This window comes from Myotis yumanensis, unplaced genomic scaffold, assembly GCF_028538775.1.
Source record: "Myotis yumanensis isolate MYYU_CA2020_CCGP unplaced genomic scaffold, mMyoYum1.0.hap1 SCAF_4, whole genome shotgun sequence".
Lineage (NCBI taxonomy): Eukaryota > Metazoa > Chordata > Mammalia > Chiroptera > Vespertilionidae > Myotis > Myotis yumanensis.
The window spans coordinates 34,136,258-34,150,528 of NW_027223755.1; the positions used below are offsets into that span (position 1 = coordinate 34,136,258).

General features: G+C 35.4%; 1 protein-coding gene across 14 annotated transcripts in view; it reads left to right on the forward strand.

Moving 5' to 3' along the window:
- The window catches only part of ERBIN (erbb2 interacting protein), a 110,211-nt gene that overhangs the window by 57,262 nt on the left and 38,678 nt on the right, over positions 1 to 14,271 (forward strand). For all 14 annotated transcript variants that reach the window (XM_070412085.1, XM_070412080.1, XM_070412084.1 and 11 more), the window contains 7 exons: positions 1,131 to 1,194; positions 4,744 to 4,818; positions 5,463 to 5,607; positions 6,631 to 6,703; positions 7,010 to 7,139; positions 7,456 to 7,571; positions 9,700 to 9,769. In XM_070412085.1, coding sequence (XP_070268186.1) covers positions 1,131 to 1,194; positions 4,744 to 4,818; positions 5,463 to 5,607; positions 6,631 to 6,703; positions 7,010 to 7,139; positions 7,456 to 7,571; positions 9,700 to 9,769 — 673 coding nt within the window. The remainder of the gene's footprint in view (positions 1 to 1,130; positions 1,195 to 4,743; positions 4,819 to 5,462; positions 5,608 to 6,630; positions 6,704 to 7,009; positions 7,140 to 7,455; positions 7,572 to 9,699; positions 9,770 to 14,271) is intronic.

The following is a 14,271-nucleotide window of genomic DNA, read 5'->3' on the forward strand; positions in this document are numbered from 1 at the left end:
TGTGTTATTTTGTCACAGCCCCTCTTTACTTTTCTGAAATGTTCACCTGATACAGCATTATGGACCAAGGAATTAAATATCATAGCATGTAATCTTTCTTTTTTTTTTTTTTTAATATATTTTATTTATTTTTTACAGAGAGGAAGGGAGAGAGATAGTTAGAAACATCGATCAGCTGCCTCCTGCACATCTCCTACTGGGGATGTGCCCGCAACCAAGGTACATGCCCTTGACCGGAATCGAACCTGGGACCTTTCAGTCCGCAGGCCGACGCTCTATCCACTGAGCCAAACCGGTTTTGGCAGCATGTAATCTTTCTTGAGAAAGATCCTGTAAACACCTTTTGCATTATTATGAAGTGAACTAGAACTGCCTTATAGGTTTCCTGGGACAAAGACAGATAAGAGTAAGGGAAGTGAATTGTAGTACCTCATAGTACCTGAAAACAAACAGACTTCAGTAAATCTAAGTTAAATAAAGCAGCTTTGAGAAAAATTGGTTTTGTGAGATGAATTAAATTAGAATTGATAGAATGGCATATTTGAAACAGAGGTGTTGGAGAAAATTAGCTTTCTCTAATGTTAGGTCTATAACACAGTGACATTACAATTATGATATGTGTTTTATATTTTTTCACTAAAAAGCCAGAGAAACATTTGTTAGTTTATTTTACTTACTGTTTCTAATATGTTAAATTTCCAGACATGATAGAATTGCACTTGCACATTATCTTTTATACTGAATTTTTACTGTAACTTTTCTATGTTTAGAAATACCATTGTGCTCCAGCTACCTACAGTATTCAGTACAGTAACATGCTGTATAGGCTGTAGCCTAGGAGCACTATGCTGTACTATAGCCTATAGGTGTAGTAGGCGTAACTATCTAGATTTGTGTAGGAATACTCTGTGATGTTCAAACAGTGACCAAATCACCTAACATTTCTCAGAAAATATGCCCGTCATTAAGTGAGACGTAACTGTACTTTTTTTTCTTAGAAAATTATTCAACATATGAAAACCTATACATCAGTAGAGATTACATAAGAATGTTTTATACTATTCATTTGAAAGCTTCCATGTAATTGATATTTTTGTATTCTTAATTCTTTATTAATCCATTGTGCACAGAACCATGAATAGACTGACCCAGCTGGAAAGATTGGATTTGGGAAGTAATGAATTCACAGAAGTGGTAAGTTCTCTCTTACTGTGCATAGTCTTATATTTCATCAAGAACAAAATGTGAAAATTAATGTATTCTCAGCATTTTTCAAGTATGAAATTGGGTAAAGATAAACACACAATTTTGAGAGACAAGTTATGAAAGTTCTTAACAGGGAAAATTAATCAGATAGAAACACTTGACAGGTAACCAAAAGTTTGAGAGATTGTAAGAGAAAAATAAAGTTTCATCAGACTAGAATAGAATGCATGAGGCAAAAGTGCTACTTCTGGTGAAAAATAACTCTCAGGGTTATTGCTTAGGAATTTATTCAGTGCTAAAACTGAATAAATTGTACTTAACAGCTAAAGGGGAAATATTGAGTGAAACAACTGTTATTGTTGAGTTGGTAGTAAAATCTCTGGATTATGTTTTTGCTTTGTATGCTAAGTGTACTATGATACTGAATGAAAAAGGAAAGGAATATGTAAGCAGTTTTTTAGCTTTCGTCATTTTTCCAAGAGAACTCAGAAATTTGCCAGATATATTCTTTGAAGAAGTTATTAAAAATGTTTACATTATGTCTGCAAGTTTATTTTTTTTTAAATTGTGGTAGATTTCAAACGATAGTGTTGAGAACAAGAATTCTGCAGCACTGCCAACTGCATGATTACCCTATGGGTATTGTTTTGTACATTTGCTCACTAAATACACTCAGCTTCTCAGGTTTTGGGTACCTCATTTTATTTTAATAACTCTTTCATATTCTTATATTTTAATTGAAGGTGACTTATGATTGGCTTTACTGTGTGTTTTGGGAAACTTTACTGCTTGTGAAAAAATACATATTCTGTGCTTCCCAAATTAACTATTGTACTCTCTCAATATATGTTTTATATGTATTAATCTGTTTCCATATTCACTGTTAGAAAATTCTTAATTATTGTTTATTTTATGAATTGGCGCAGCATTCAAAAATCATTCATTTTTCGCCCTAGCCAGTTTGGCTCAGTGGATAGAGTGTCGGCCTGCAGACTGAAGGGTCCCGGGTTTGATTCTGGCCAAGGGCACATGCCTGGGTTGTGGGCTGGATCCCCAGTAGGGCCCAGGTAGAAGGCAGCCAATCAATGATACCCTCTCGTCATTGATGTTTCTATCTCTTCCTTCCTCTCTTAAATCAATAAAGAAATATATATTTTTTTAAAAATCATTAATTTTTGTATCATTTTGGTCTTCCAACTAATATATATACACTAATAATAGAGGGATATGCAAATTGTCCAGTACGCCATTACGTAACTACCAACTGAGACGGGGCGGGGCTGCAGCAGAGAACTCACAGCATATCCTTGCTGGGGGTCCGAAGGATGCGGAGAGGAAGGGAGAGCAGATAGGCAGTTAGGGGGATCAGGCCAGGAGGGAAGCACAGATAAGCAGGGGCATCCGGCCAGGAGGGGAGCGAAGATAGGCAGTTAGGGGGATCAGGCCCAGAGGGGAGAGCAGATAGGCAGTTAGGGGGATCAGGCCAGGAAGGGAGAGCAGATAGGGGAATCAGGCTGGCAGGGGAGAGCAGTTAGGCAGGGGGATCAGGCCAGGAGGGGAGAGCAGATAGGCAGTTAGGGGGATCAGGCCAGGAGGGGAGAACAGATAGGGCCATCAGGCCCGCAGGGGAGCAGTTAGGGACATCAAACAAGCAGGCAGGTGAGCAGTTAATAGCCAGTGGTTCCGGATTGTGAGAGTGAGCCTGGATTGGAGAGGGTACAGCCCGGGCTGAGGCCCCCCCCCCCCCCGCACTCTAACAACCCCCCCCCCCACACACACGAATTTCATGCACCAGGCCTCTAGTACTTTTAAAAAAACATACTATTAAAATTATAAATAGTATGTTTATAATATTTTCCCACACCTAAACAAATAAAAACATTCAATAGAGGTAAAGCTCAAAAGGGAATTTTAAAATATCCATGTTGTACCTAGAATTCTTACCAATATTTATATGTTAAAAGTAAATCTGGCCGAAACTGGTTTGGCTCGGTGGATAGAGCGTCGGCTTGCGGACTGAAAAGTCCCAGGTTCAATTCCGGTCAAGGGCATGTACCTGGGTTGCGGGCACATCCCCAGTAGGAGATGTGCGGGAGGCAGCTGACCGATGTTTCTCTCTCATCGATGTTTCTAACTCTCTATCTCTCTCCCTTCCTCTCTGTAAAAAATCAATAAAATATATTTTAAAAATAAATAAATAAAAGTAAATCTGAATGATATGCCTTTTATCTATTACTCAAGTTATTATGGTTAGATATGTTGCTACTTGATGCCATCACAGTGTCATTGATTGGACACAGGTTTGTGGGGTGACAAATATCTTTGCAGGATGAATTCAGAAGAGCTTCCAGGGTGAATGCCCATAGTCAAATTTTGCTTGAATACCAAGGACCACTATAACTCTTTGATTGATCTTTTGGGTCCTCAACATTATATTATAAACAATCTTCTACCATGTAATTGCTGTGAGTTTATAATAACTGGGCCACTCAGTTGGTTAGAGTGTCGTCCATATACCAAAAGGTTGTGGGTTTTATTCCCAATCAAGGCATATACCTAGGTTGTGTGTTTGATCCCTGGTTGGGCCACATATGGGAGGCAACCAGTAGATGTTCTCTCTCCCTTCCTCTCTAAAAATAAGTAAAAGCATATCCTCGGGTGAGGATTAAAAAATAGTAATCTATAAAATATAATAGTAATCTATGCCGAAACCGGTTTGGCTCAGTGGATAGAGCGTCGGCCTGCGGACTCAAGGGTCCCGGGTTCGATTCCGGTCAAGGGCATGTACCTTGGTTGCGGGCACATCCCCAGTGGGAGATGTGCAGGAGGCAGCTAATGGGTGTTTCTCTCTCATCGATGTTTCTAACTCTCTATCTCTCTCCCTTCCTCTCTGCAGAAAATCAATAAAATATATTTTAAAAATATATAATAGTAATATATAATAAAAGCGTAATATGCTAATTAGATCGGACATCCTTCTGGATGAAGCCAGGGCTGCCAGGGAAGCCCGGGTGCCGGCAGCCGAGGGCAGGAAGGCCTACTCTTGCACGATTTGTGCATCGGGTCTCTAGTAATAAAATAACAGAATGCGCTTATCACGTGATTATGCCGTGGTTTACTTACCTTTCCCTTATTGGACATTTAAGGTGTATGTTGCCCTATTTCTTTTTTTCTTTCCTCTTTTTCTTAACAGCCTTCATGTTTTTACAGGTAATGATTGAGAGTAGCTTTTTATTGTACTCTTGAAAGCAGTGGCACTTATTTTTATTTCTTTATTGAATAAATACATCTATTATGTAATCAAAAGCTTACATGAATGTTATTCAGTCTGCTGTTAGGGATTGTCTTATCTCTGTGTTCTCCTGTAGTTGTAATATAGTAGAAAGGCTTGACTCGGCTCTGCTTTATTTCCTCCTCAGATTTTGTTTTAAACTAAAAGTTGTCATTAGACATTTCTAGGGGCTTTTTTTTTTTCCCCAAATAAAAACATTCAAGTAAATAATTGGATTCCCTCCTCTTCCTTCTAACTCCAAACAGCCTGAAGTACTTGAGCAACTAAGTGGATTGAAAGAATTTTGGATGGATGGGAATAGACTGACATTTATTCCAGGGGTATGTATATCAAATTTTAAATGGCTTTCCTTACTACTCTGTATCCTTTGCAGTTTCATTAATTGTATATTTTCAAATCATTTTTACTTGGTGAAAATATGGATGGTTATTTAATTCTTAATAGTATTAAATAGTTATAAAGAATTTTTTTATTGTTAACACATAATTAACTAAAATCAGAAAATTTTCACAATAAACTTTTGTAAAATAGTCTTTTTTTAATACCACGCAGTGTGTCCTTCCCAGTGGTTACAATTGACTTTGTAACCTAATTCAGTTTGCCAATGGAATTGTTCAAGTAGAGTATTTTCCATGTAGTTTCTGTTTTATCAACTGACATTTTGTTCATTCCCACACCTAAAGAATAAGAATCCCTGTGTGTGTTATCTCCCTTTCCAATGATGGACAGCTGAGTTCCCAAGAAAAGTATATCTCCATTGTCACTCTGCTGGGCTAAAATTAGTAGAAGCTCTTGGCTTTATTACTGAATACATAACTAATGGTACTTTTTTAAAAATTATGAGTTTCCTCTTTCATATAAAACATTTAATTATAACGTATAACTTGGTATTAGGTCCATCACCTAAACGTTTTACAGATCATTTACTGTCGATAGTCATTCGATCTTCTTTTTTTACTTACAGTTTATTGGTAGTTTGAAACAACTCACATATTTGGATGTTTCTAAAAATAATATTGAAATGGTTGAAGAAGGAATTTCAGCATGTGAAAACCTTCAAGATCTCCTATTATCAAGCAATGCACTTCAACAACTGCCTGAAACTATTGGTTTGTATTGCTTTCTGGTTCATGTAATTGATTTTTAGAAATGTAAAATCTGAGAAATTAAGTTTTTGCCATTGTTGAGATAGTTTTACTGTACTGCTGAAGTCACAAATCTTACTTGAATTTTTTCCTAATTTTACTAATAATTTTTCCTAATTTACTCCTTTGTTGACATAATTGTATTTTTAATTAAGGAAATGTCATTTTTATTACTGTAATAAAATTTATTGTTTTAAAAAAAGAGGTTAATTGATCCAAACTTGGTTGAATTCTTGGTCGTAGCCCTTAACCTTAGAACTTTTTTTCAGTCTTCATTTTAGACTCACAGCCACAAGAGACCAGTTTAGCAAATTTTATGAGTCTATTAATTTGTCTAGTTGCTTGTCAGATAATGCATCAAGGGAATTAAATTATTTTGATCAAAGAATCAAAAAGTTAAATCTTGGCTTCTTTGTGATGTTTAAATATAAAACTAAAAAATATTTTTACGTGTTTTTCAATTGAGCTACATAGTCTTTTTTAGCTCAGGTTACATTTTTTAAATTCCATAATTTATTCAGAATGTTTATTTTAAATTAAGCTCCATTTTCTTGCTTTAGTACTTGTTATACATAGAATACATAGAATAGTTTGTTACACACCTATGAAAGCTACCTTCATACTACCATTTCTTTAATTCATTAATAACACAAGTTTGTATTACATGTTTTTACTGTGCATGGCATTGTTTTAAGGAGGAGGACTATAACCGTGAACAAAGCAAACAAAAAGTCCCTACTCTAATGTTGCTTACGTTTCAGAGGGGGTTAATAGGTAAATATACACTAATGTTAAGAGGTAATATGTAGGTAAAAATTGAAAATATATGGTAAGGGAATAGAATGAAGGGGTTTGTGTAGTATCGCCAGGTTGATTAAGAAAATTTTTTATGATTAATGTCAAATATCATTTGTGCTCACATTGACTGTTGGTTGACTTGCTTATATTTCAAGCTGGAAAATTGTGTATTATTTCTTCCCTCAATAGGTTCATTGAAGAATGTAACAACTCTTAAAATAGATGAAAATCAATTAATGTATCTACCAGACTCTATTGGAGGGTAAGATTTTTGTGAATTAATAAAACTAGAAGACTTTACTTTCAGTTCAGCATGCCATATATATTTTCAGATAATTGCATAAATAGCATCTAAAGGAGATTTCATAAACATTTAAAAAAACAACTGATTGCAGGTTGGGTATATTTATAATAAAGATAAATCGATTTTTTATTGGTGAAGCTTATCTTAGTGGAGACAGAGTTTTGCTAGTTTCATTAAAGTCAAGTTCAAAAGTTCCTAGGTTCTTAAGTTTTGGATTATATATAAGAAATATTTTTTAATGCATGTTTTCTTTCTTAATTAAAGGTTAGTATCAATAGAAGAACTGGATTGTAGCTTCAATGAAGTTGAAGCTTTACCTTCATCTATTGGGCAGCTTACTAATATAAGAACCTTTGCTGCAGATCATAACTACTTACAACAGTTACCCCCGGAGGTACTGTATTTTAACTTTCTTTTGAATTTTCATTTTTTTCTAATTATTTATTATAGGTATCTAGTATGGTTTTATTTTCTTTCAGAAATAATTATGTAACTAAGTTACTTTTTTAGCTACTATGGTTTACAAGAGGTACCAGAGATACCTTTCTTCATACATGAAAATTAATAATTGAACATATAATTAATAAAGGGAAAATGTAATTTACTTTTATAAATGAGAAGAGTATTTTTCATAACTTTTGGAAATATTTTACTTATGTCTGTTTAGCAGAAAGCCAAATTTCTGATCTCCAGTTTTATGTTTCTTTCAGATTGGCAGATGGAAAAATATAACTGTGCTGTTTCTCCATTCCAATAAACTTGAGACACTTCCAGAGGAAATGGGTGATATGCAAAAATTAAAAGTCATTAATTTAAGTGACAATAGGTTTGTAATATATATTTATTGGTTTGTTTATAGAAGACATTAGATAAAATTGAAGTTTCACTATATATATGATAGAAAATCTAATATATGTTCTTTTTATATATACTCATTTTTAAATAGAATTTTTATCTGAAATAATGATGTAATTTTACCTGATTTTAATTATACTGTTGTTATTTGTCACAGTTCTTTTTTTCTTATGTTTTTATTGGTTATTAAAGAGAGAGGCAGGGAGAGGGATAGAGTGATAGAAACATCAATGAGAGAGAACCATCATTGATCTGCTACCTCCTGCACACCCACTAGGAGGGACGGAGCCTGCAACCCCTGAATGGCAATCGAACCAGTGATGTCTTGGTTCCTGGGTTGATACTCAACTGCTGATTTATACCAGCTGAGCTTCATGGTTCATTTTGTGTTGACTTTAGTTATGCAACCTTTATTCTCTCCTTTATAGCAACCTTTTTTATTTCTAAAGTCAGATCTTCACCTTAATACTGCTGTTGAGCAAAGCAGCTTTTAATGTAATCTGCTTTTTGTATTTTCCTCTGCGAAGGTGTGATTAGACACCCATCATATAGCTTGGACGATATAGCCAAGGTGTAGATCAGATAGATCACTAGGGCTGCTAAATTGTAACAAAGTTTAAGGTAAGAACAATAATTTTTCCAGAGGTAAAGATAAAATACAGTAGTGTCCCCCCTTATCAGTGATTTCACTTTTTGCGGTTTCAGTTACCTGCGGTCAATTGTGGTTCAAAATATTTAATGAAAAAGTGCCAGAAATAAGCAATTTATAAGTTTTAAATTGTGTTCTGTTCTGAGTATCATGATGAAATCTCAAGCTCTCTCACTCTGAGCATGAATCATCCATTTGTCCAGCATATCTACACTATATAAGCTACTTGCCCTGTTGTTCATCACTTAGTAGTCTCTTGTTATCAGATCAACTCTCACCGTATCACAGTGCTTGTGTACATGTAACCCTTATTTTATTTAATAATGGCCCCAAAGCACAAGAATAGTGAGGCTGGCAATTTGGATATGCCAAAAAGAAGCCATAAAGTGCTTTCTTTAAAGGGAAAGCTATGTATGTATTGGGGAGGGCAGCGGGGAGGAAGTAAATATAGGGTTTGGTACTATCCTTGGTTTCAGGCATTCACTGGGTGCGGGGGTGAGGGTGGAACTTATCCTCTGTGGAAATGGGAACTTCTGTAATGATAAAAGAGTGTTTCTAGAGCATTTTTACATTTTGCTTTCATAGTTTCTTATAAAGTATTCAAAACAATCCTATGAAATAGTATAACAGGTATTCCCATTTTGTAGAGGAGAAAATTAAGACTCAGATTTAATGACCTTTAATGAAAACCCAGTTTTCTGACTAGATAGGATATTCTGACTTCTATTTTTTTAAAGAATAACCACTGCCTTAAAAAAAAAAAATTAAATCCTTGTTTTAGCCCATACATTGTACCCTAAAACTAGGGCCCTAAGTTCCAACAAATTGCCTTGGAAGATGGGTACAAAAGAGTAGATAAGTGTAAGACAGAAGGTTTAAGTAGACATTCTATTTTAAATAGGATTCTATTCTAATTTAGCATTCTAATGAGTTTTATATTACTTTATTTTTACTTGTTATAATGTTAAAACAGTCCTCTTGAATATGAAAGTGCTGGCTTACAATGAAATATGGATCAGTGCAGTTTCTATAACAAGCTGTCACTATGAGTGCTTCCTATAACAGAGTTTGTTCTCTAAATACAAATAAAACATCCAAAGCAGTTTTATGAGACATTGCTTAATGTGTTCTTGTCTTTTCATTAAGGTAGGGATAGTTAATATTATTTCTTATTAGATAATTTTTTGAGGTTATTGGATTATCCATCCCCCCGCCGACCAAATTGATTCAATTGAAAAATTGTATCTTAAAAACTGATTCCTATAAAACTGAATAATATTTTGTTTTATGTCCCATTCAAAGACGTATATTGTGTGTTTTTTTTCGTGAATTAGCTACTTTTCTCCTATTTTCGTATGCAGTAACATAACATTTTTTAGAAGACCAAGTTATTTTCATTTTAACATTTCTCGTGTTAAATTTTAATTTTTGTTTGTATATTTTCCCATAGGTTAAAGAATTTGCCCTTTAGCTTTACGAAGCTACAGCAGTTGACTGCAATGTGGCTCTCCGATAATCAGGTGAGCATTCTGATTTTGTAAATTACTGAAGTTTCAATTGTTGTAAACAGTTATGTATTCTAATTTACATAGTATTATTTGAGAGCAGTTATACTGGTGAACACATGTAAAAACATATTATACATTAAAGAAAACCTTAGAAAATATTACATGCAGATAATTTTAGTGAAATATATGTAGATTTTTAAATAGTAAATTCTGTTGGACTTATCTGATCTATAAAAAAAATACATTAGGTTAGGAGGTCAGACACAGCACTCCCTAACTTTTTAGTTTTTATAGTAATTCTCTATGGCATATATTTGTAAAAATTTGATAATTTAATTTATACTTCTAATTAAGCACTTTCACATACCTTAAGGAAGTATTTCTAAGGGATTAAGAGTTATATCTTGGGCTTTTCTTTGTTTGGCAAACATTTATTGAAAGCTTACAGCAGACCACGAACTATTCTGGGATCAGGAGATATATTGGTGAAGCAAGTAGACTCTTCTTATGTCCTTATTGAGTTTACATTCTCATGGGAGACAGAAAAATATCTGTGTAATGTTTCAGAGCTAAAGAAAAATCTTGATGGGCATTAGAAGAGTATGAGGGTTGAATATACTATTTGCTGATTTTTCTCATAAAATAAAGCTTAGTATTTGACTTTCAGCAATGCCTTATAATAATTTATCTAAAGCTGTATTTTCCTGAGGTTTAGATACACTGGTCTCATGAGGTATTTATAAGTTCAGTAGTGACATTTGCTTCAGGGACTGTATTATGTCTCTCTTTTGGAGTATATTAACAACCCTGTTGTGTACTACAGTAAAGAAATCCACTGGTCTGTGCATCGGGATTCTCCAGACTTCTTAACTGAGGATCCCTTTCCACCTACCTCTTATTAAAACCCTAAAAGTCTTAAGTTGATGTTGATCCACATTTATGAATCGGACTGTAGTATTTACTTGTTCTGCAAATTAGGAAAGGAGATATTAAAATGATGATATCTTTGTTTTTCTTAGAGCTTGAACACAAATGTGTCCATATATTTGGAGCTCTTAACTCTCTGATCTTTCTTAATTGAATTACTTACATTTGAACCTGATTTGAAATTTTGCAGCTGGATTCATTGACATAACTCCCAATCTTGGGGACTCTTAGACTGTTAATAAAATAACACTGTGGTGGATAAATTATTGCTAGCAGATTATGCCAGGTGACTCAGTTTAGTGAAATTATCTAGTATCTAATATAGTTTCTTCATATTTGCATTGTTCTATTCTTGCTTCCACTTGTTAATTACTTTAATACAAAAATTATGGTGATAAGGGTTTTGTGTTTTTCTCACTTTGACAAAATAGTAACGTAGTAAATAGTAAAACATATTTACAGAGCTATAAAACCTCCCTAACAGTGTGACCCAGATGTTTTACTATAAAAGAACCAAGTATGGGGGAGAAGGTATGTGACAGTGGTTTTACTATGAATTATGAAAATAAAGTGCTCCTGAATATTTCACTGACAATGTAGGGAGTATACCTATAAGCAGTACATGCAATAACACAATTTTTCACGATTCTCTCTGATGGCTTCAACAGAACAATTGGTTATTTACTCCTCATTCATTTTGCCATTCTCATTTAAGAACCATTTAATGAACAACTGCTTCATGCCAGGCAAATGAAGGTCACTTTAATACAATATGGTAAAAGACTTGGTGTAGGACTAAGGCTTCAGCATCCAAGAAAGGAAACATAACTTGGGGATGTAAAGGCAGGTTTTCCAGAGGAGGAGATGCCTGCAATGCCTAATTACTTCTCAAAAGAGTTACAGGATTTAAACAAAGGAAGGGGAAGAGTGTTCTGGTTTGGGAGAATATTATGAGCCTAAGTATTTACTGGTGAATCAGTCTAGTATATTCGGTAACTCTACAAGTAGTCCATGTAACTCTACAAGTAGTCCATCGTGACTAGAGCATTACCTATTAGATGGAAGAATAGGAAATGAGGCCAAAGAGAGGTGTACAGTGACCAGGTCATAAAGCATGTTGTATGCCATGCAAAGGAGCTTGTATTATATTTCAAGAACAGTAGACTTTATTTTCTTGCACGTCAACTCTGATAAATTAATGAGTGGCTTTGAAAGAGTGTTTTAAGGATTCTGAAGCTATAATCAGGCTCAGTTGAAAATTGCTGTGATTAGGGTGACTGTAATTTATTGTCCATATTAGGCTAGGACACTTGATAGTGAAAGAAAGGCATAGTCATTGATCAGTTACTCATATGTCTTCAATTTAAGAGGAAGAAGTGATTGTGTGATACATGGGAGTCCTCCTATAGGAGAAGAGGAATCAGTGTCACATATGAGCAGGCAAATGTGATCAGATTGGTACTTTAGAACAGTAGTGGGGAACGTCCAGCCCACAGGCCATGTAAGGCCTGCGAAATAATTTGGTCTGGCCCTGCCAAGGCATTAGGAGTGAGTTAATTAAATGTTTGACCAAATATAACAGGCTAATTTTAAAGTGGATAATTTTGTATGGCCCACAAATAATGATAGAAATATCCAAATGGCCCTCGGCAGAAAAAAGGTTTCCCACCCTTGTCTTTTTGGGCTGTGTTATGGAAAATAGATTTAGCAGGGATGATGCCAGGTGTGACAGCAGGGGAGACTGGTTGGAGAGCATTGCCATACTCAAGGCAACAGAAAATGCTGCCTTGAAATAAAGTAATGATAACAGTGCCAGGGAAGAGCCAGTATATTTAAGGCATAACTTAAAAAGTCATGTCAGTACATTTGAAGAGGGCATGTATGTGAGAAGAAAGGAAGTAAAAGCAAAAATGATCCTCAAAAGTTTTGCTTTGAATGACTAGGTGGAGATTAATACCATAACCAAAATAGGGAATTACAAAGGAGAAAATACGTTTCTGGGAAGAAGTTAAGTTCCTGTTAGGAATACTGCGTTTGAAGGACCCTTAACATTGAGGTCGGCATGTGTAGAACAGTTTTAGTGGCCATGAGACCCTGCAACTTAATTTTAGGCTACAGTTTCTATGAACTTGATTTATCCTTTCTTTTAATTTCTAACTTCCAGGGATTTCTCAGAATTATTCCTAAAGGCATAATTTCCTTTTTCCCAATACCATAATATATTTATTCCTTTTAACTTGTAAAATTTCTTTATTAAAAAGATTTGGGGCACAAGAAGAAATATAAGATTTATCCCATCATCTTAATTACTTTTTCTAGGGGGCTGTTTCATGACTTTTATTATTTTCTCAAAATTGATTATTTAAAATGTTTTTAAATGCTAGGGATGGATGAATCCTGAGGACTACTACTATTTAAGTGGCAGGTGAGTTAATAGTCTTAGAAAGAGTGACCATAGAGGTAGAAGGAAAACTATGTGGTGGTGGTTTCAAGTAAAGGGTGAAGCAACTGGCTTAAAAGGAGTTGAATCAACTACAATAAAAAAAAAAAATGGGAAAAAAATCAAACACTTGGAGGCTAAATAGCATGCTATTAAACAATGATTGGGTAACCAAAGAGATCAAAGAAGAAATAAAAAGCATTCTGGAAACAAATGACAATGAAAACACAACAATTCAAAATCTATGGGACATACAGTGAAAGCAGTCCTGAGAGCTCTACATGCCTACCTCAAAAAACAAGAAAAAATGATAATAAATTATCTCACCCTATAACTTAAAGGATTAGAAAGAGAGCAACAAGAAAAGCCCAGAGTAAGCAGAAAGAAGGAAATAATAAAGATCAGAGCAGAGAGAAACAACATAAGAGACCAAAAATAATACCAAAGATCAACCAAACCAACAGCTGATTCTTTGAAAGGATAAACAAGATTGATGAACCTCTAGTCAGGCTCACCAAGAAACAAAGAGGGAGGACCCAAATAAACAAAATCAGAAATGAAAAAGGTCGCCAGAACCGGTTTGGCTCAGTGGATAGAGCGTCGGCCTGCGGACTCAAGGGTCCCGAGTTCGGTTCCAGTCAGGGGCATGTACCTTGGTTGCAGGCACATCCTCAGTGGGGGGCATGTAGGAGGCAGCTGATCGATGTTTCTCTCTCATCAATGTTTCTGGCTCTCTATCCCTCCCCCTTCCTCTCTGTAAAAAATCAATAAAGTATATTAAAAAAAAAAAAGAAATGAAATGAAAGAGGTGAAGTAACAACTGACCCCACAGACATACAAAGGATTATAAAAAAACTGTATATATATCCTGGCCTGTGGGAATCAGGCACAAACCGGCTGACATCCCCTGGGGGGTCCTGAATTGCGAGAGGGTGCAGGCCAGGCCAAGGGACCCCACCAGTGCATGATCTGGGCTGGGGAGGGACTGCGGGAGGGCTCCAGGGCATGTCTTGCCCATCTTGCCCAATCCCGATCGGCCGGACCCCAGCAGCAAGCTAACCTACTAATCAGAGCATCTGCCCCCTGGTGGTCAGTTCATGTCATAGCGACTGGTCAAACAGACACTTAGCATATTAGGCTTTTATTA